The 19,605-nt window shown below is 56.1% G+C and overlaps 1 protein-coding gene across 1 annotated transcript in view; it reads right to left on the bottom strand.

The window, feature by feature from the left end:
• scrib (scribble planar cell polarity protein) overlaps positions 1-19,605 on the bottom strand; it is a 154,602-nt gene that overhangs the window by 44,787 nt on the left and 90,210 nt on the right. Inside the window, exons 17-26 of the mRNA XM_055665915.1 lie at positions 16,815-16,904; positions 13,349-13,426; positions 11,139-11,438; positions 6,656-6,736; positions 4,244-4,653; positions 3,969-4,203; positions 3,478-3,588; positions 2,639-2,815; positions 1,551-1,671; positions 184-374 (exon numbers count right to left, since the gene is read on the bottom strand). Coding sequence (XP_055521890.1) covers positions 184-374; positions 1,551-1,671; positions 2,639-2,815; positions 3,478-3,588; positions 3,969-4,203; positions 4,244-4,653; positions 6,656-6,736; positions 11,139-11,438; positions 13,349-13,426; positions 16,815-16,904 — 1,794 coding nt within the window. The remainder of the gene's footprint in view (positions 1-183; positions 375-1,550; positions 1,672-2,638; positions 2,816-3,477; positions 3,589-3,968; positions 4,204-4,243; positions 4,654-6,655; positions 6,737-11,138; positions 11,439-13,348; positions 13,427-16,814; positions 16,905-19,605) is intronic.

Genomic DNA, 19,605 nt, shown 5'->3' with positions numbered 1-19,605 from the left:
CCCCCCCCCTGGCCCTACCCCCCCTCCCCCCTGGCCCTACCCCCCCGCACCCCCTGGCCCTACCCCCCCATCCCCTGGCCCTGGTCCCCCCACCCCCTGGTCCACACTTGCTATTTCAGACAGACGCCATCTCCCCCTGTCTGTCACCCCCTCCCATCGTCCCCCGTTGCCCGGGGTCCTTACCTCGACGGCAGTGGTGGAGAGAGCGCTGGGGGGGAAGCCATCACACACCAGGATGGTGAGGGTGTCGCCGACACCTCGCAGGATTCGCACGGCCTCGGCGTGGGTGGTCCCCAGCAGGCTGTGGTTGTTGACCTCCAGAATACGCAGCCCCGTCTGCAGCCTCCCGTCCCTCGCCGCTGCTCCCACCTGAGCTCACCTGAGGCACAGCACCAAGTGTCAGTGTACACACACAGCACCAAGGTACACAGTGTCAGTGTACATGCACAGCACCAGAGTACAGAGTGTCAGTGTACACACACAGCACCAAGGTACGCAGTGTCAGTGTACACACACAGCACCAAGGTACACAGTGTCAGTGCACACACACAGCACCAGAGTACAGAGTGTCAGTGTACACACACAGCACCAGAGTACACAGTGTCAGTGTACACACACAGCACCAAGGTACACAGTGTCAGTGTACACACACAGCACCAAGGTACGCAGTGTCAGTGTACACACACAGCACCAGAGTACACAGTGTCAGTGTACACACACAGCACCAAGGTACGCAGTGTCAGTGTACACACACAGCACCAAGTACACAGTGTCAGTGTACACACACAGCACCAAGGTACACAGTGTCAGTGTACACACACAGCACCAGGGTACACAGTGTCAGTGTACACACACAGACCAGTATACAGTGTCAGTGTACACACGCAGCACCAGAGTACACACACAGTCAGTGTACACACACAGCACCAGGGTATGCAATCAGTGTACACACACACACCAGAGTATAGTGTCAGTGTACGCACGCAGCACCAGAGTACACACACAGTCAGTGTACACACACACACAGTGGTCAGTGTACACACACACACACAATGGTCAATGTACACACACACACACACACAATGGTCAATGTACACACACAGTCAGTGTACACACGCAGTGTACACACAGTCAGTGTACACACACACAGTCAGTGTACACACACACAGTCAGTGTACACACACACACACACAATGGTCAGTGTACACACACAAACAGTCAGTGTACACACACAATGGTCAATGTACACACACACACAATGGCCAATGTACACACACAGTCAGTGTACACACAGTCAGTGTACACACACAGTCAGTGTACACACACACACAGTCAGTGTACACACACACACACACACACACACACACAATGGTCAGTGTACACACACACAGTCAGTGTACACACACACACACAATGGTCAGTGTACACACACACAGTCATGTACACACACAATGTACACACACAACAGTGTATACACACACACACACACAGTGTACACACACTTACACAGCAGTCAGACTGACCCACAGTCCACCCACCCCCTCGGGCACACACCTTGGAGATGAAGATGCCCTCATCGGTGGCATCGAAGGGGTTTCCCGCGTGGCCCTTGGCTCCCCCTCGCACACTGATCCCCAGCTTCTCCCCGGGCAACTTGTCGATCCGAATCTCCTGGGAAACATACCAGGGGTCAGTCAGCCCCCGTAGTCCCAGGAACGACTCCCCCCTCCACCCAACTCCTCCCACACGGACAACTCAGCTCTCCCCTGCCCCACCACGATGCCATTCCCCCTCCCACACTGTTGGTCAGGGGGTGGCAGATATTCAGCTGCATGCCGGGCCACATGGGATCCCAGGGGGAGGTGGGTCGCGGTGAGGGAGGGGGTCACTCACTTGCATGCCAGGCCACAGGGGGTCAGGGGGTCGTGCAAATCTCCTGCATGCACGATGGGGTGTGGGTGCTGGATCGGGGGTGGTGGTGATGGTTGGGGGCGTAGATATAAGGGTCACCCTGGAGAGAGGTGTGGTGGTGGGGGATACGGGTGCTGAGACGGAGGTCGTGGTGGTTGGGGGGTGTGGGGGTCAGGGGAGGGAGGGGTCACCCCATCTGCATGCCTGGATCGTGGCTGAGGGGGTCGGGGGTCGTAGTGGTGAGGGTTCAGAGCACCGGGTCGGGGGTCGTGGTGGAGGGTGGAGGGGGGGTAGGGGGAAGGTCGGGGGTCGTGGGGGGGTCAGGGTGCCGGATTGGGGGTCGTGGGGGGGATCAGGGTGCCGGGTCGGGGGGTCGTGATGGTGGGGGGGGGTCAGTGTGCGGGTCGGGGGTCGTGGGGGGTCAGGGTGGGGTCGGGGGTCGTGATGGTGGGGGGGGGTCAGCGTGCCGGATTGGGGGTCGTGGGGGGGTGGTGGGGTCGGGGGTGGGTGGAGGGGGGGTCAGCGTGCCGGTTCGGGGGTCGTGGGGGATTCAGGGTGCCGGGTCGGGGGGTCGGGGTTGGGAGGGGGGGGGGGGTCAGGGGTCGTGGTCGTGGGGGGGTCGGGGGTTGGAGGGGGGGTCAGGATGCTGGGTCAGGGGTCGTGGTGGTGGAGGGGTCAGGGGTTGTGGTGGTGGTGGTGGTGGTTGGGAGGGGGGGAAGTCACCCACCTGCATGCCGGGAGGCGGGGGGTCCCTGCGGAGCAGTAGCTGGATGTGGTGCTGGTTGGTCAGCAGGGCTGTCACTGCGTCCTGGTGAGCCGCATGCCGCAGGTCCGTGCCATTCACCTCCAGGATACGATCGCCCACCCGCAGCCCTGCACGTGCCGCCAGCCCCTCGCCAACCACCTGTGGGGGGGGGGGGGGGGAAGAGAGACAGTGGTCAGTACACTGGACCACCCGCTGCCCTGGCCGGGTTGCAAAACCCTCTGCCCCACATTTGGGGAGAGGGGAGAGTAGTCAGTCCCCTGTTCCCAGCCAACCCAGGACTGACCCACTTGCAGCCCGGCCACAGCCGCCACAGCCACCACCTCGGGAGGGGGGAGGGGGTCAGAGACAGAGCGCCCACCCCCACTGTCCGCACGGGCTGCCAGGCCCTCTGGAACAACTCGCAGTCAGATGTCCCACCACCCGAGCAGCTCATCCATCCGCCACCACCTGGTCGAAGCAGTCAACCCTGACCCCACCCCCAATCCATGCCTCACCCAACCCACTGCCTGAACCGCAGCGAGGCCCGGCTGATGCAGGTGGGGGGGGGGCCAATGGAGGGGGGAGGGGGGGCGGGGGAGGGGGGGGGGGGGATGACAGGGGGGGGGGGGGGGGAGAGAGAGAGAGGGGGAAGGGAGGGAGGGATGCCCAGGAGAGAAGTGAGGGAGGGAAGAAGGGAAAGAAGCGAGGGAGGTTTGGAGAGAAAGAGGGAGGGAGGGAGGGAGGGAGGGAGGGAGGAGGGAGGGAGAGGGAGGGAGGGAGGGAGGGAGGGAGGGAGGGAGGGAGGGAGGAGGGAGGGAGACCTTTGAGATGAAGACGCCGGGCTGACAGATGCCAAAGGGATGGCTGGCGTGATCACTGCCCCCCACTATGCTCAGGCCCAGCGGCCCACCCGTCTTCAGTAACGTCACCTCCTGGGGGTAGAGAGATACCCACATGTTGAGCGGGGGGGTGACCCAACATCCTGCCCCAGGTGGGTAGGTATCACTGCCCCCCTTAGCCTACAGCACTGACCCTCCCCTCCACTCGCTTCCCTGCCCATCACTACAGCCACGTTACTCCATACAGGGGACTGATCCACCCTCCTCCATCAACAACCCATTACTCTTCCCCTCACCACTGCTCGCAGCCCTCTGACCCCCTACCTCAGCCCATGCCCCGTTACTCCCCCCCCCCCCCCCATCCGTCACCCGTGCCACCAGCCCTACCCGCTCTCGCCAGCCTGTCACACATCTCCGCAGCCCCCTCAAACCCCCCCCCCTCAGCCCATCAACTATCCCCGTCCCCTCATCACCTCCACGGGGTACTGGTCCTCGCTGGTCAGGTGGTTCAGCTGTGTGCCGCTGGTTTCGGTGATGCCGGGGCTGATGATGTTCCCGGCTATGCCGGGGCTGGCAGTGACAACATGCCCGGTGATGCCAGGACTGCCGGCAGTGCCAGTGCTGATGTTGCCGGTGATGCCGGGGCTGCCGATGATGATGGAGTTGCCGGTGATTCCAGGGCTGCTGGCAGTGCCAGTGCCGATGATGATGATGTTGCCGGCGATGCCAGGGCTGGGCAGTGCCAGTGCCGGCGATTCCAGGGCTGCCGGCAGTGCCAGTGCCGATGATGCTGGTGAATCCAGGGCTGCCGGCAGTGCCAGTGCCGGTGATGCTGGTGGTGCCGGTGATGCCGGTGATTCCAGGGCTGCCAGCATCGCCAGTGCCGATGATGCTGGAGGTGCCGGTGTTGCCGGGACTGCCAGCATTGGTGGTGAAGATGTTGCTGGGGCTGTCGGGGTCATCGGGCAAGGCTGCCGGTGGGGGTGGGGACGGAGGCTGGCCGGGTGCCGGGATGGGGGAGCCGGGCACAGTGCCGTCGGCTGGCTGGTCAGCCTCGGGCAGCTGGCGCTCCACGACCAGTGTGATGGTGGGCGCTGTGCCCGTAAGGAGAGCTACTGCCTGGTCATGCCTGGCTTCTGCCATCTCTACCCCATTGATCTGCAAACACGCGCAAACGGACAGTCAGCCCGGCTCAGCCACCCACACCACCGGCATACCAGCTCGCAACAGCTGCAGAGCGTGCACACTCCTCCACACAGACAGCACCCCAGCTCACCACCAAACCCGGGTCTCTGATGCTATGCCGCTCTGAAGAGGTGAGCAAGACTGATGAGGGCAGAGGGAGGTCATATCTACATACATGGTGTTCAACTATGTCACCACTCTATCCACCTGCTCCACCACTGTCTGGGAGCAGTGACCTTACACCCAGGGTCCCTCTACACATCACCACCCTTCACCTCCTGCCATCTACTCTAAATATTGCCCTGCTCATGTCTAGATTGAATTCCACCCGTCTCTGCTCTGCCCGACAATCAGGTTACGCTGCTCCGTGTCCTTCAGCACCCATCCTGTCTCCAACTCCCTTCACTCCTGGTGTCAATGACAAACGCTGCAGGTCTCAGCACTGAACCCTGCTGTACACCACCGGTGACTAACACCACAACCCTCCCGTCCATGATCCCTACATCCCCGTGCTACGGTCCATGTCCTGTCCCTGATCCGTGGATCTCTGTGCTATGGTCCATGTGCTCCAGGTCTACTTGGCTTCGTAACCTTTTCAAATACACATTGAACTGAAATGTTATCTGCGAGTCTTAAAAACGGTCCCAGCCCAAAACACCGTCTATCCACTCCCTCCTTAGAAGTTGCCTGAGCTGCTGGGACCTTTGTTGCTGCAGTTCATTCCTGTGTGACGCTCAAGACCCTCACTCATGTGTGACCTTCACTCCTGTGTTTTGCCACAGAGACCCTCACTCCTGTGTGACCCTCACTGCTGTGTTTTGCCAGAGACCCTCACTCCTGTGTGACCCTCACTCCTGTGTTTTGCCACAGAGACCCTCACTCATGTGTGACCCTCACTGCTGTGTTTTGCCACAGAGACCCTCACTCCTGTGTGACCCTCACTGCTGTGTTTTGCCACAGAGACCCTCGCTGCAGCCCGTTCATCAGAAAGCACAGAATGGCCACAGGCAGCGGCTGCCGCTCTGACTATTGAGGGTGACGGACATCGTGGAAAGATTAGACTCTGGGCCAGATCTTGAAGTCATGCACAGAACACAGAAGAAGCGCTGAGTAAAGCTCAGAGTTTAGCACCCCGCCAAGGAGGATGTACCACGGGTAAATGATTGCAGAGAGATGTGGCAGAGCCGACAGAAGCCACCACTGACCACACAGTAACACCTCTCACTGGAGCCGCTGGCCTGGTAACCCATGCTGTTGACTAGGCCAGTAAATTAAATCAGAAGCCCACCACCATACACACATGCAGGGCAGAGAGAGGAGAGGACACGCATCCATCACCCTGCAGCTCAGGAGAACAGTTAGCAAACAGCCAGGGCCGCTGTAGGGAAAGTGCCCAGTGACACAAGCAGGGCCTGGGGAGCAGGACCTGGGGAGTGGGGGGGGCAGGAACAGGGGAACCACGGGGAACAGGAGTCTATGGACTGTTGGCGGCAGAAACTCTGACTGGCTCTGGTCGCATCTGAACCTTCTCCACACTCCCCAAACCCTTCCTCACTTCCCACACTTCCAGGGAGGGCGGGAGTAGGAGAGGCCGAGGGTGGGATGGAGAGTGTGGGAGGGATAGGAGGATGTGAGAGAAAGGCCCCTCGTGAGTGGGCAAGAGAGGGAGGGGGGCATGTGGGAGGGATAGAGTGGGAGGGAGAGTGTAGGCGGTAGGGTTTGGAGGAGGGATGGTATGGTAGTGAGGGAGGGTGTGGTGAGTGAGGTGATGAGTGAGGGACAGGGGCAGGAGCAATGAGACGGGGGATGAGGGGGGCCGGGGGAGGGTGAGGGGGAAGGACAGAGGGGCCGGAGCGTGGATATTGGGAAGGTGTGCGGGGGGAGTGGAGAAGGACAGAGGGGCCGGAGCGTGGATATTGGGAAGGTGTGCCGGGGGAGTGGAGAAGGACAGAGAGGCCGATGTGATGAGACTCACCGAGATGACACAGTCACCGACACGCAGGATGCCGTCCCTGTGAGCACAGCCGCCCTCCGCTAACCGCGAGATGAAGATGGCCTGTAACAACACGTTACACGTGGCGTCATACATATGGCCCGAGTTAGAACATACAACAGTGCAGAGTTGAATAGAGCTGAGGAATTAGAAGGGCAAACATACCCTAATAGGAGTTATTTACAGGCCCACAAACTATAGCCAGGCTATAGGGTACAAGTTGGCATGTAAGAAAGGCTATGCTTTGAAAGGTGATGGAGGATTTCAATACGCAGGTAGACTGGGAAAATCAGATTGGTTCAGGACCCCAAGAAAGGGAGTTTGCAAAGTGCCTCCATGATGGATTCTTAGAGCAGCTTGTAGTGAAGCACACCAGAGAGAAGGTAATTCTGGATTTAGAGTTCTATAATGTGCCTGATTTGATAAAGGGACCATTGGGAGGTAGCAACCACAACATGATCAATTTTAATCTGCAATTTGAGAGGGAGAAGATGAAATTGGATGTGTCGATATTACAACTAAGCAAAGGGGACTACAGAGGCATGAGGGAGGAGCTGGCCAAAGTTGACTGGAAAGGGACCCTAGCAGGGATGACGGTGGAACAGTGACGGCAGGAATTTCTGAGAATAATCTGGAAAATGCAGGATCTTTTAATTCCAAAGGAGAAGATAGATTCTAGGAGGAGAAAGAGGCAACCGTGGCTGACAAGGGAAGTCAAGGACAGTCAAGGCAGAGGTGTTGAATAACTTTTTTGAATCAGTTTTCACAGTGGAAGACACCAGCAACGTGCCTGAAATTCAAGTGAGTCAAGAGGTGGAAGTTAGTGGAGTGGCTATTACTAGGGAGAAGGTACTTGGGAAGCTGAAAGGGCTGAAGGTGGATAAGTCACCTGGACCGGATGGACTGCACCCTAGGGTTCTGAAAGAGGTGGTTTTAGAGATTGTGGAGGCATTGATAGTGATATTTCAGGAGAAGTCACAGATGATTGGAAAATAGCCAATATTACCCCGCTGCACAAGAAGGGAGCAAAGCAGAATAGTGGGAACTATAGGCCGGTTAGTCCATGTAGAAATTACCGTTGTGTTTATACATAGTCCCCCCCCCATTTCAGGGTGCCATAATGTTTGGGACACATGGTTTCACAGGGGTGTTTAATTGACTCCTTAATGCAGGTATAAGAGAGCTCTCAGCACCTAGTATTTCCTCCAGTCTTTCCATCACCTTTGGAAACTTTTATTGCTGTTTATCAACATGAGGACCAAAGTTGTGACAATGAAAGTCAAAGAAGCCATTACGAGACTGAGAAACAAGAATAAAACTGTTAGGGACATCAGCCAAACCTTAGGCTTACCAAAATCAACTGTCTGGAACATCATTAAGAAGAAAGAGAGCACTGGTGAGCTTACTAATCGCAAAGGAACTGGCAGGCCAAGGAAGAACTTCACAGCTGATGACAGAAGAATTCTCTACACAATAAAGAAAAATCCCCAAACACTCTGTGCGAGAGATCAGATACGCTCTTCAGGAGTCGGGTGTGGATTTGTCAATGACCACTGTCCGCAGAAGACTTCATGAACAGAAATACAGAGGCTACACTGCAAGATGCAAACCACTGGTTAGCCGTAAAAATAGGGGTTGTCCCACTGCGGTAACCTAATCTGCGAGTTTAGAATAGTTTGCCCTCGACTCAAACTCACAGCATGGTCGACATGTGGTCCTAGAAGGTCCTATGAAATCACTGGAACTCTCCTTCATGCTCGAGGGAAGTTCCCGCATACTTGCGGCATCAGCTGGGTCATGAAAAAATTCTCAACATGCTGAAAGTTTTTTTGCAAGTAAAAATTGGTCGGCATGGTTCATTTAAACTAGTGCAGTGGAGTGGGGGCGCTATTTAGTTACAGGCAGTTGAGGGCAGCCGTAGGCAATCTCCTTCACTGACCGGGCATGTTTGGAGCTCATTGGAGCTCTCAGGACCAAGGAAAACCGACCGGTAGGTTAAATACCCTCGAAACTGTATTAAATGTTGTCTGACTTCTTAAAAGTGTCTCCACTCCTTCTCCTCCCCTTCTCTCTTCTTCTCACCCCCCCCCCCCCCCCCTTCATGAACAGAAAAGGATTTACTGTACACTGTGCAGCCGTCTTTAACCTCCCTCTTCATCGTGGGTGTGAATTTCAGGCAGCGCTCCCCCGCTTTCCCTGGCCCCCGCCTTTGCGATGTGTGTGCACGGTCGGTCGATCCAGCTCGCGGTTTCATTGCCGACAGTCGATCCAGCTCGAGGTTTTCCAGGCGAGTACCCTCAAGCTTGTAGGTCGAAGACAGTCTTCTGAACTTGCGGATTAGGTCGCCACAGTGGTACAGCCCCTTTACAGTTTGCCAAGAAGTACTTAAAAGAGCAACCACAGTTCTGGAAAAATGTTGTGTGGACAGATGAGACGAAGATTAACTTATATCAGAGTGATAGCAAGAGCAAAGTATGGAGGAGAGACGGAACTGCCCAAGATCCAAAGCATCTGTGAAACACGGTGGTGGGGGTGTTATGACCTGAGCATGTATGGTATAGCATAACGAATTCTGAAGTGTATAGACACATCCTATCTGCTCAAATTCAAACAAATGCCTTAAAACTCATTGGCTGGCGGTTCATTCTACAGCAAGACAATGATCCCAAACATACTGCTGAAGCAACAAAGGAGTTTTTCAAAGCTAAAAAATGGTCAATTCTTGAGAGGCCAAGTCAATCACCCGATCTGAACCCAATTGAGCATGCCTTTTATATGCAGAAGAGAAAACTGAAGTAGACTAGCCCCCAAAACAAGTATAAGCTAAAGATGGCTGCAATACAGACCTGGCAGAGCATCACCAGAGAAGACACCCAGCAACTGGTGATGTCCATGAATCACAGATTTCAAGCAGTCATTGCATGCAAAGGATATGCAACAAAATACTAAAATGACTTCATTCATTTACATGACATTGCTGTGTCCCAAACATTATGGTGCCCTGAAATGGGGGACTATGTATAAACACTACTATAATTCCTACATGGTGAAACCAAAATGTATAAAAAAATGGCCTTTATTAAAATCTGACAATGTGCACTTTGACCACATGTGATTTTTTTCTATTACAAATCTCAAATTGTGGAGTACGAAGGCAAATAAATAAATGATGGGTCTTTGTCCCAAACATTATGGAGGTGAGTGTTTGTCAGCCCTAAGCCTGTAATCGCTGGAGTTTAGAAGAATGAGGGAGGTCCTCATTGAAACATACAGAATAGTGAAAGGCTTGGATACAGTGGATGTGGATAGGATGTTTCCACTTGTGGGAGAGTCTAGGACTAGAGGTCATAGCCTTAAAATTAAAGGACATTCTTTTAGGAAGGAGGTGAGGGGGAATTTATTTTGTCATAAGTTGATAAATCTGTGGAATTCTTTGGCGCAGACGGCTGTAGAGGCCGACAGTGGATATCTTTAAGGCAAAGATAGATAGATTTTTAATTTGTACGGGTGTTAGAGGTTATGGGGAGAAGGCAGAAGAATGGGGTTTGGAAGGAGAAATAGATCACCCATGATTGAATGGCACGGTAGACTTGATGGGCCGAGTGGCCTAATTCTACTCCTGTCACTTACGAGCTCAAGGACAGGCCCTTCAGCCCACAGTGTCTGTGCTGGCTGAACAACGTTATTACATATCGGCCTGGGCATAATCCATATCCCTCCAGATCCATGTGCCAATGTAAAACTCTCTTAAACTCCATAGCTGTACCTACCTCTGCCATTACCCCTGGCAGTGTGTTCCTGGCACCCACCACCCTCTCTGTAAAAAACTTACCCACTCGTCTATTTTAAACTTTGTCCCACTCACCTTATCGCTGTGCCCTCTTATATTTGATATTTACATACGATGATATAGGTTCTGACCGTCTAATCCTGTTTAGGCCTCATACTTTTATACATGTCTGTCCAACCTCTCCCAATATACCCCATAATCCATACATCATGTGGTAAACCTCCTCTGCACCCTTTCCAGAACCTCCATATCCTTCCTGTAATGGGCTGACCAGAACTGCACACAATACTCCAAATGCAGCCAAACCAAAGCCCCAGAAACGACATCATGACTTACTGACACTTGTACTCAATGCCCTCCAGCTTAAATTCCATTTGGAATATTTTGAAGGACCAGGAAACCAAGAACCAAGAACCTTGACCTAAGAAAGCAACTCTGCTTTCTTTACCTCTCTATCTACCAATAGTTGTCAAATATTGCCCCTATACCTTGATCAGTTGAGCAGGTAGGCTGAGGAATGCTTGATGGAATTTAATGCAGAGTCATGTGAGCTGTGTAGGACCTACGCAATGAATGGTTGGGCTCTGGGGAGGGTTGTAGAGCAGAGGGATCTAGAAGTGCAGGTACACAGTTCAGCTCTTTCAGATCCCTCGCCCCAGTCACCCTTGTACTCACCGTCTCCCCGGTGCGGTAGGGGGTAGACCCCTTTCCCCCGGCGATGCTGAAGCCCAGCCCGCGGTCGTCTCGGGCCAGTGAGGTGCAGAGCAGCTCCTTGGTGCCGCTGTCACCGCGCCGGCCCGCCCGCCGCTCCCGCGGGGCATAGTCGTCCTCGGGCCGCAGCGGGGTGACGGTCACAGCGTTCTCCGGCTCCACCATCCTCTCCCGCAGCACCGCCATGGTCACCACTCCCCCTGAACTCCGCAACGCCTCCACTGCCCGCTGGTGCTCCGCGTCCTGCAGACCCACACCGTTCACCTGCGGGAGGGAGAGTGTGTCAGTGGGAGGACCAGGCGGGAGGACTAGACCAGACCGTGGGAGGACCAGGCGGGAGGACTAGACCAGACCGTGGGAGGACCAGGCGGGAGGACTAGACCAGACCGTGGGAGGACCAGGCGGGAGGACTAGACCAGACCGTGGGAGGACCAGGCGGGAGGACTAGACCAGACCATGGGAGGACCAGGCGGGAGGACTAGACCAGACCGTGGGAGGACCAGGCGGGAAGACTAGACCAGACTGTGGGAGGACCAGGCAGGAGGACTAGACCAGACTGTGGGAGGACCAGACTAGATCAGACTGTGGGAGGACCAAACAGGAGGACTAGACCAGACCGTGGGAGGACCAGGCTGGAGGACTAGATCAGACTGTGGGAGGACCAAACAGGAGGACTAAACTGGACTGTGGGAGAACCAGGCCACAGGGTTGGACCAGAGGGTGGGAGGACCAGGCGGGAGGACTAGACCGGACGATGTTTCGAGAGGTGGGGGACAATCCCCCCACATGTTTTGTAAACCGGATTTTGAAATTCGGTGAAAAGATCTATTAAAATCTCTGCTTTCCGCGAGACAGTGGGGGTGTCACTGTTAAGCGCTTGTTAAATGTCTCTTTTGACATTGTATTAACACGATGTGTCACCAATTGTGTTTTGACCTTCAAGCAAAGATTGAAGTATTACTGAAGGTATTGACAGAGAATTTCTTAAAGCGGTCTGATGCGGGTACAATTACGATTTGAACTAATTGGATGTATTGGTGGATGGGAAAGAATTAAACGGGTATGGGATTAAAATGGGTCAGGTCATTAAGGGCTCCGGTGGAACGGGATTCCTGGCTGGATTGCAGGTAAGGCACTCATTCACGGTCACACACTTTATTTAGTATTTTTTCCCCATCTCTCTCTCTCCCTCTCTCCCTACTCCAAGGTTGGCTCTTCTGTTTGCTTCAATTGTATTTGTTTAAGTGTTATTTATCACACCGTAGCTTTAGAAAGATTCAAGCGGGTATCAGACATTTTCTAAGGGCTGAATCGGCCCGTTTGCGGAGCCTTTCATCGCGGCTTAAAATCAAACTGCTGTGTCAAGGCAATCAAGGCTCTCGATGTAAAAGCTCCCGCCGGCTGATTTTAAGCTACGCCGGGCGATTAAAGGCCCCGCAAATGGGCCGATTGAAGCCCCACGATTTGGGGGCAGACGAAGCTGCTGTTGCTGGAGTTCGGAGTCGGTCACCAACCAGGTCAGCTCCCGATGTTACCGTCCACAGGGCCCACGGCTGAAGCCTTCAAAGCCTCGTGTGTGTGTGTGTGTGTGTGTGTGTGTGCGCATGCAACCACCAAGAAATCGTGGACCCGCAAATCGTGTCCCTCCCATGTTTTTATAGCGATTTCCGTCCCTGGGAGGACCAGGCCACAGGACTAGTCCGGATTGTGGGCGGACCAAGCGGGAGGACTAGACCGGACTGTGGGAGGACCAAGCGGGAGGACTAGCCCGGACTGTGGGAGGACCAAGCGGGAGGACTTGACCGAACTGTGGGAGGACCAGGCGGCTGGTGCTCCCTGTCCTGCAGCCCCACGACGTTCACCTGCGGTTGGGGGGAGGGGTGGGGGGGAAGAGTTTGTCAATGGGAGGACCAGGCTGGAGCATGGGAGGAGCAGACAAGAGGACCACATCCCCTGCTACCTGAATGATCCATTGGCTATTGTGGACATAGCACGGTAAAGGGATCTTTGGCCCAACTCACCCTTGCTGACCAAGATGCCCCATCTGAGCTATTCCTCTCTGCACTGGCCAGCTGTGACTCTCCCCCCCTCTGGCAGCTGTGACCGCCCCCTCTCTACACTGGCCATCTGTAGCCCCCCTCTATCCACACTGACAGTGCAGGGAGCGGACTCACCTCCAGCAGTTTGTCCCCCACTCTCACACCAGCCTGAGCTGCGGGGCCCTCCTCCGACACGCGGGAGATGAAGATTCCCTGGAACACACAGAGACAGAGATGAACAATATCCAGGGCCCTGACGGAGAGCAGCCTGGCTGCATCACATCCCCATCCACATAGGCCACACACAGGTGGGCACTCTTACCCATCACCCCTACATCAGAGCCGGCACCAGGGCTGGCAGAGGGACAGAGGGAGTGATGGGAGGAGGAAGAGAGGTGAGTAGGGGGTGGAAGGGAGGCAATGGCCAGACGTTGGAGAGGTGCAGATGAGGGTGGAAGCAGGAGGAAGGAAGAGAGGGGGAAGGAGGAGGAAGGAGGAGAGGAAGGAAGGATGAGAGGTGGAGGATGAGAGGAGCGGATAAGGGGGCAAGAGGGAGTAGAAGTGTGAGCTGTGGGAGATTGGAGGAGGGATGGGGGGAGAATTCAGAAATCCGAGGTGCAGAGGGACTTGTGATTGTTGGTGCAGGATTACCAAAAGGTTGAATTGGCAGTAAGGAAGACAAATGCAATGTTGGCAATTATTTTGAGAGGACTTGAATATAAAAACAAGGATGTAATGCTGAAGTCTTATGAAGCACTGGTCAGACCACATGTGGAATATTGTGAGCAATTTTGGTCCCCATATCTGATGAAGGATGTGCTGGCTCTAGAGAGGGTCCAGAGGAGACTTACAAGAATGACACCAGCAATGAGTTGGTTAACATATGATGAGTGTTAGTCAGCACTGGGCCTATACTCACTGGAGTTTAGAAGAGTGAGTGGAGACCTCTTTGAAACTTACTGAATAGTGAAAGGCTTGGGCAAAAGTGGATGTGGAGAGGATGTTTCCATTAGTGGCACAGCCTTAGATTATAATGACCTACCTTTAAAAAGGAGCAGAGGAGGAATTGATTTAGTCAGAGGGTGGCGACTATGTGGAATTCATTACTACAGATGGCTGTGAAGGCCAAATCATTAGGTATTTCAAGGTGGAGATTGACACATTATTGATTAGTAAGGGTGTCATGGGTGAGGGTGAGACCATATATTCTAGGAGCATAGAAATATAGAAAATATGTGCAGGAGTAGGCAATTCTGCCCCTCGACCATTCAATATGATCATGGCTGATCATCCAAAATGAGTACCCTGTTCCTGCTTTTTCCCTATATCCTTTGATTTGATCCTCCTATAACCTATGAAAGGAGCAAAGGCCAGGGAACATAGGAGACACGAGGAATAGCAGACACTGGAATCTAGCATTAAACACAAAGTACTGGAGGAATGCAGTGGGTCAGGCAGCATCAGCGGGGACAATATACCGACCACCATAGAGCCCTTCTTCACAGTGACTCTAGTAGGGGGGAAAACCTGGGAGTGGGACAAAGCTCGGCAGGTGACAGGTTGCTACAGGTGATGGGGAAATGGTAGTAGAGAAGAGTGGAAAGGGAGAAGGGACACAGTAGGGTGGGAGAGATGGGAGAAGAAGGGGGTGAGGTATAGGGAAATGGTGAGGGGAGAGGTGAAGGTGAGGGAGAGGGCAGGGTAAGGGAGAGGGGTGAGGTGGAGAAGTGAGGGAGAGGGGTGAGGTGGAGGGGAGGGAGGAGGTGGGATGTGGAGTGGGGGGCGGGGGGGTGAGTGAAGGTTGGGTGAGGAGTGGGGTGTGGGTGAGGTTGGGGTGGGGTGGGGTGAGGGTTGAGTGAAGGTTGGATGAGGAGTAGGGTGTGGGTGAGGTGAGTGGGGTTGGGTGAGGGTGGTGTGTGGCATGGGTGGGGAGAGGTGGGGTGAGGGTGGGGGTGGCGCGGGGGTGGGGTGGGGTGGGGTGTGGCGCGGGTGGGGTGAGGGTGGGGTGTGGCGCGGGTGGGGTGGGTGGTGTGGGTGTAGTGGGGTGGGGGTGGGGTGAGGGTGGGGTGGGGTGGGGGTGGGGTGAGGGTGGGGTGGGGTGGGGGTGGGGGTGGGGTGGGGTGAGGGTGGGGGGTGGGGTGGGGTGGGGTGTGGCGCGGGTGGGGGGGAGGGGGGGTGGGGTGAGGGCGGGTGGGTGGGGTGGGGTGGGTGTGGGTGGGGTGTGGTGGGGATGGGGTGGGGGGGTGGGGTGGGGTGTGGGGGGGGTGGGGTGGGGTGGGGTGGGGGGGTGGGGTGGGGTGGGTGGGGGGGGTGGGGGTGGGGTGGGGTGGTGGGTGGGGTGGGGGGGTGTGGTGGGGGGGGGGTGGGGCGGGGGGTGGGGTGGGGGGGTGGGGTGGGGTGGGGGTGGGGTGGGGTGGGGTGGGGTGGGGGGGGGGGGGGGGGGGGGGTGGGGGTGGGGGGGGGGGGGGGGGGGGGGGTGGGGTGGGGGGGTGGGGTGTGGGGTGGGGTTGGGGTGGGGGGTGGGGTGGGGGTGGGGGTGGGGTGGGTGAGGGTGGGGTGGGGTGGGGTGGGTGGGGGGGGGGGGGGGGGGGGTGGGGTGGGGTGTGGGGTGGGGTGGGGGGGGTGGGGTGTGGGGGGGGGGGTGTGGGGTGGGGTGGGGTGGGGGGGTGGGGGGTGGGGTGGGTGAGGTGTGGGGGGGGTGGGGTGGGGTGGGGTGGGGTGGGGTGTGTGGTGGGGTGGGGTGGGGTGGGGTGGGGTGTGGGTGTGGGTGGGGGGGGGGTGAGGGTGGGGTGTGATGGGGGTGGGGTGAGGGTGGGGTGGGGTGCGGGTGGGGTGGGGGGTGGGGTGGTGTGATGCGGGGTGGGGTGAGGGTGGGTGTGGGGTGAGGGTGGGGTGGGGGTGGGGGGGTGTGGTGCGGGTGGGGTGAGGGTGGGGTGGGGTGGGGTGGGGTGGTGCGGGGTGGGGTGGGTGGGGTGGGGTGGGGTGGGGTGAGGTGTGGGTGGGGGTGGGGTGGGGTGGGGTGGGGTGCGGGTGGGGTGAGGGTGGGGTGTGATGCGGGTGGGGTGAGGGTGGGGTGGGGTGAGGGTGGGGTGTGATGCGGGTGGGGTGAGGGTGGGGTGTGATGCGGGTGGGGTGGGGTGGGTGGGGGTGGGGGTGGGGGTGTGAGCGGGTGGGGTGAGGGTGGGGTGGGGTGGGGTGGGGTGGGTGGGGCGGGTGGGGTGGGGTGGGTGGGGTGGGGTGAGGTGTGATGCGGGTGGGGTGAGGGTGGGGTGTGATGCGGGTGGGGTGAGGGTGGGGTGGGGTGCGGGTGGGGGTGAGGGTGGGGTGTGATGCGGGTGGGGTGAGGGTGGGGTGGGGTGCGGGTGAGGGTGGGGTGTGGTGCGGGTGGGGTGAGGGTGGGGTGGGGTGCGGGTGGGGTGGGGGTGAGGGTGGGGTGTGATGCGGGTGGGGTGAGGGTGGGGTGGGGTGCGGGTGGGGTGCGCGGGTGGGGGGGTGGGGTGGGGTGGGGTGGGGTGGGGTGGGGTGAGGGTGGGGTGGGTGTGGTGGGCGGGTGGGGGTGGGTGGGGTGGGGGGGTGAGGGTGGTGTGTGGGGTGAGCTCACCTCGTCCTCACCCTTGTAGGGTGTAGAGCCTTTGCCGCCAGCGATGCTGATGCCCAGGCCCCCTGTTTTGCGGTGGATGGTCAGCGTCAGCTACAGGAAACACAGTGGGTTAGCACCAGCTCCCCACCGCACACACCAGGGTACAGCAGCAGAGACACACACCCACACACACACCTGATCATGTACAGACACACACCTACACATGTACAACACACCCAGACATGTCTAGACACACACCCGTACATGTCCATCACATTCAGACATGTCCATCACATCCAGACATGTCCAACAACACCCAGACATGTCTAGACACGCACCCAGACATGTTCTGACTACACACCCACACATGTCTAGGCACACACCCAGACATGTCTAGGCACACACCCAGACATGTCCAACAACACCCAGACATGTCTAGACACGCACCCAGGGATGTTTAGACACGCACCCAGGCACGTCTAGACATGCACCCACGCACGTCCAACAGGATACCCAGACACGTCCACACACACACCCAGACATGTCGACATACAGACACACACCCAGAAACACACCCAGACATGTTCAAGAACACACCCAGACATTAGACACACACCCATACATGTCCAACACACCCAGATATGTCCAACAACACACCCAGACATGTCTAGACACACACCCAGACATAATAATAATAATAATAATCTTATTTATATAGCACATTTTTAGTCAACTTGCATTGACCCCAAAGTGCTTCACATAAATACATTACATTTACACACAGGCAAAGGTGGGTGAAGTGTCTTGCCCCAAGGACACAACGACAGTATGCACTCCAAGCAGGATTCGAACCGGCTACCTTCCGGTCGCCAGACGAACACTTAGCCCATTGTGCCATCTGTCGTCCCACTTGGGTGTGTTAGACATGTCCAACAACACACCCAGACATGTCTAGACACACACCCAGACATGTCCATCACATCCAGACATGTCCAACACACCCAGACATGTCCAACACGCCCAAACATGTCTAGACACACACCCAGACATTTATAACAACACACCCAGTCATGTCTAGACACACACCAACATGTCCAACACACCCAGACATGTCCAACACACCCAGACATGTCCAACACACCCAAACATGTCTAGACACACACCCAGACATGTATAACAACACACCCAGTCATGTCCAGCCACACACCCAGACATGTCCAGCCACACCCCCAGACATGTCCAGACACACACCCAGGCATGTCCAGACACACACCCAGGCATGTCTAGACACACACCCAAACATGTCCAACACATCCAGACATGTCTAGGCACACATCCAGACATGTCCAACAACACACCCAGGCATGTCTAGGCACACACCCACAGGTCCAGACACACCCAGACAGGTCCACGACACACCCAGACATGTCCAAACACACACCCAGACATGTCCAAACACACACCCAGACATGTCCAACACACCCAGACATGTCCAAACACACACCCAGACGTGTCCAGACACAAACCCAGACATGTCTAGGCACACACTGACATATCCATCACTTCCAGACATGTCCAGACACAGACATGTCGACACACCCAGATATGTCCAACACACCAGACATGTCCAGACACACACACCAGACATGTTGCAAACACACCCACACACCACAGACATGTCCAACAGACACCCCAGAAATGTCGACACACCCAGACACACACAGACATGTCCAGACCAGACATGTGCAGACAGACATGTCGACACACCCAGACATGTCCAGGCACAGACATGTCGACACACCCCGACATGTAGGACACACCCAGACATGTCCAACACACCCAGACATGTCCAGCCACACACCCAGACATGTCCAGACACACACCCAGACATGTCTAGACACACACCCAGACATGTCCAGACAGACGTCGACACACCCAGACATGTCCAGACACAGACATGTCGACATACCCAGACATGTCCGACACACCCATCCATGTCCAAACACACACCCAGACATGTCCAGACACACACACAGACATGTCCAGACACACACCCAGACATGTCCAACAACACACCCAGACATGTAGACACACGGTGACATGTTCAGACACACGCCCAGACATGCCCAAGAACACACAGTTTTGTCCAGACACACATCCAGACATAACCAACACACCCAAACATGTCCAACAGATATGTCCAATACATCCAGACATATCCAACACACCCAGACATCCAAACACACACACGCCGACACACCCCAACATGTCCAAACACATACCCAGACATGTCCAACACACCCAGACATGTCCACACATAGACATGTTCAGCACACCCCCAGACATGACCAGACACCAGACACACCAGACATGTCCAGACACACACCCAGACATGTCCAAGAACACACAGACTTGTCCAGACACACATCCAGACATGTAGACACAGACATGTTCAGACACACACCCAGACATGTCCAAGAACACACAGACTTGTCCAGACACACATCCAGACCACATCCAGACATGTAGACACAGAGACATGTTCAGACACACACCCTGACATGTCCAACAACACACCCAGACATGTCTAGACACACACCCAAACATGTCTAGTCACACACTTAGACATGTCTAGTCACACACCCAGACATGTCCAGACACAGACACACACCCAGACATGTCTAGTCACACACCCAGACACATGTCCAGACACACACCCAGACATGTCCAACACACGCACACGTCCAGACATACACATACAGACATAGACAGGCACACACACACGGCACACATCGGCACAGACACCGGCTGG

The sequence above is a fragment of the Leucoraja erinacea genome, chromosome 2 (genome assembly GCF_028641065.1).
Source record: "Leucoraja erinacea ecotype New England chromosome 2, Leri_hhj_1, whole genome shotgun sequence".
NCBI lineage: Eukaryota > Metazoa > Chordata > Chondrichthyes > Rajiformes > Rajidae > Leucoraja > Leucoraja erinaceus.
Note: the sequence above shows the minus strand (reverse complement) of the source record. Positions and strands in the feature narration are given on the sequence as shown.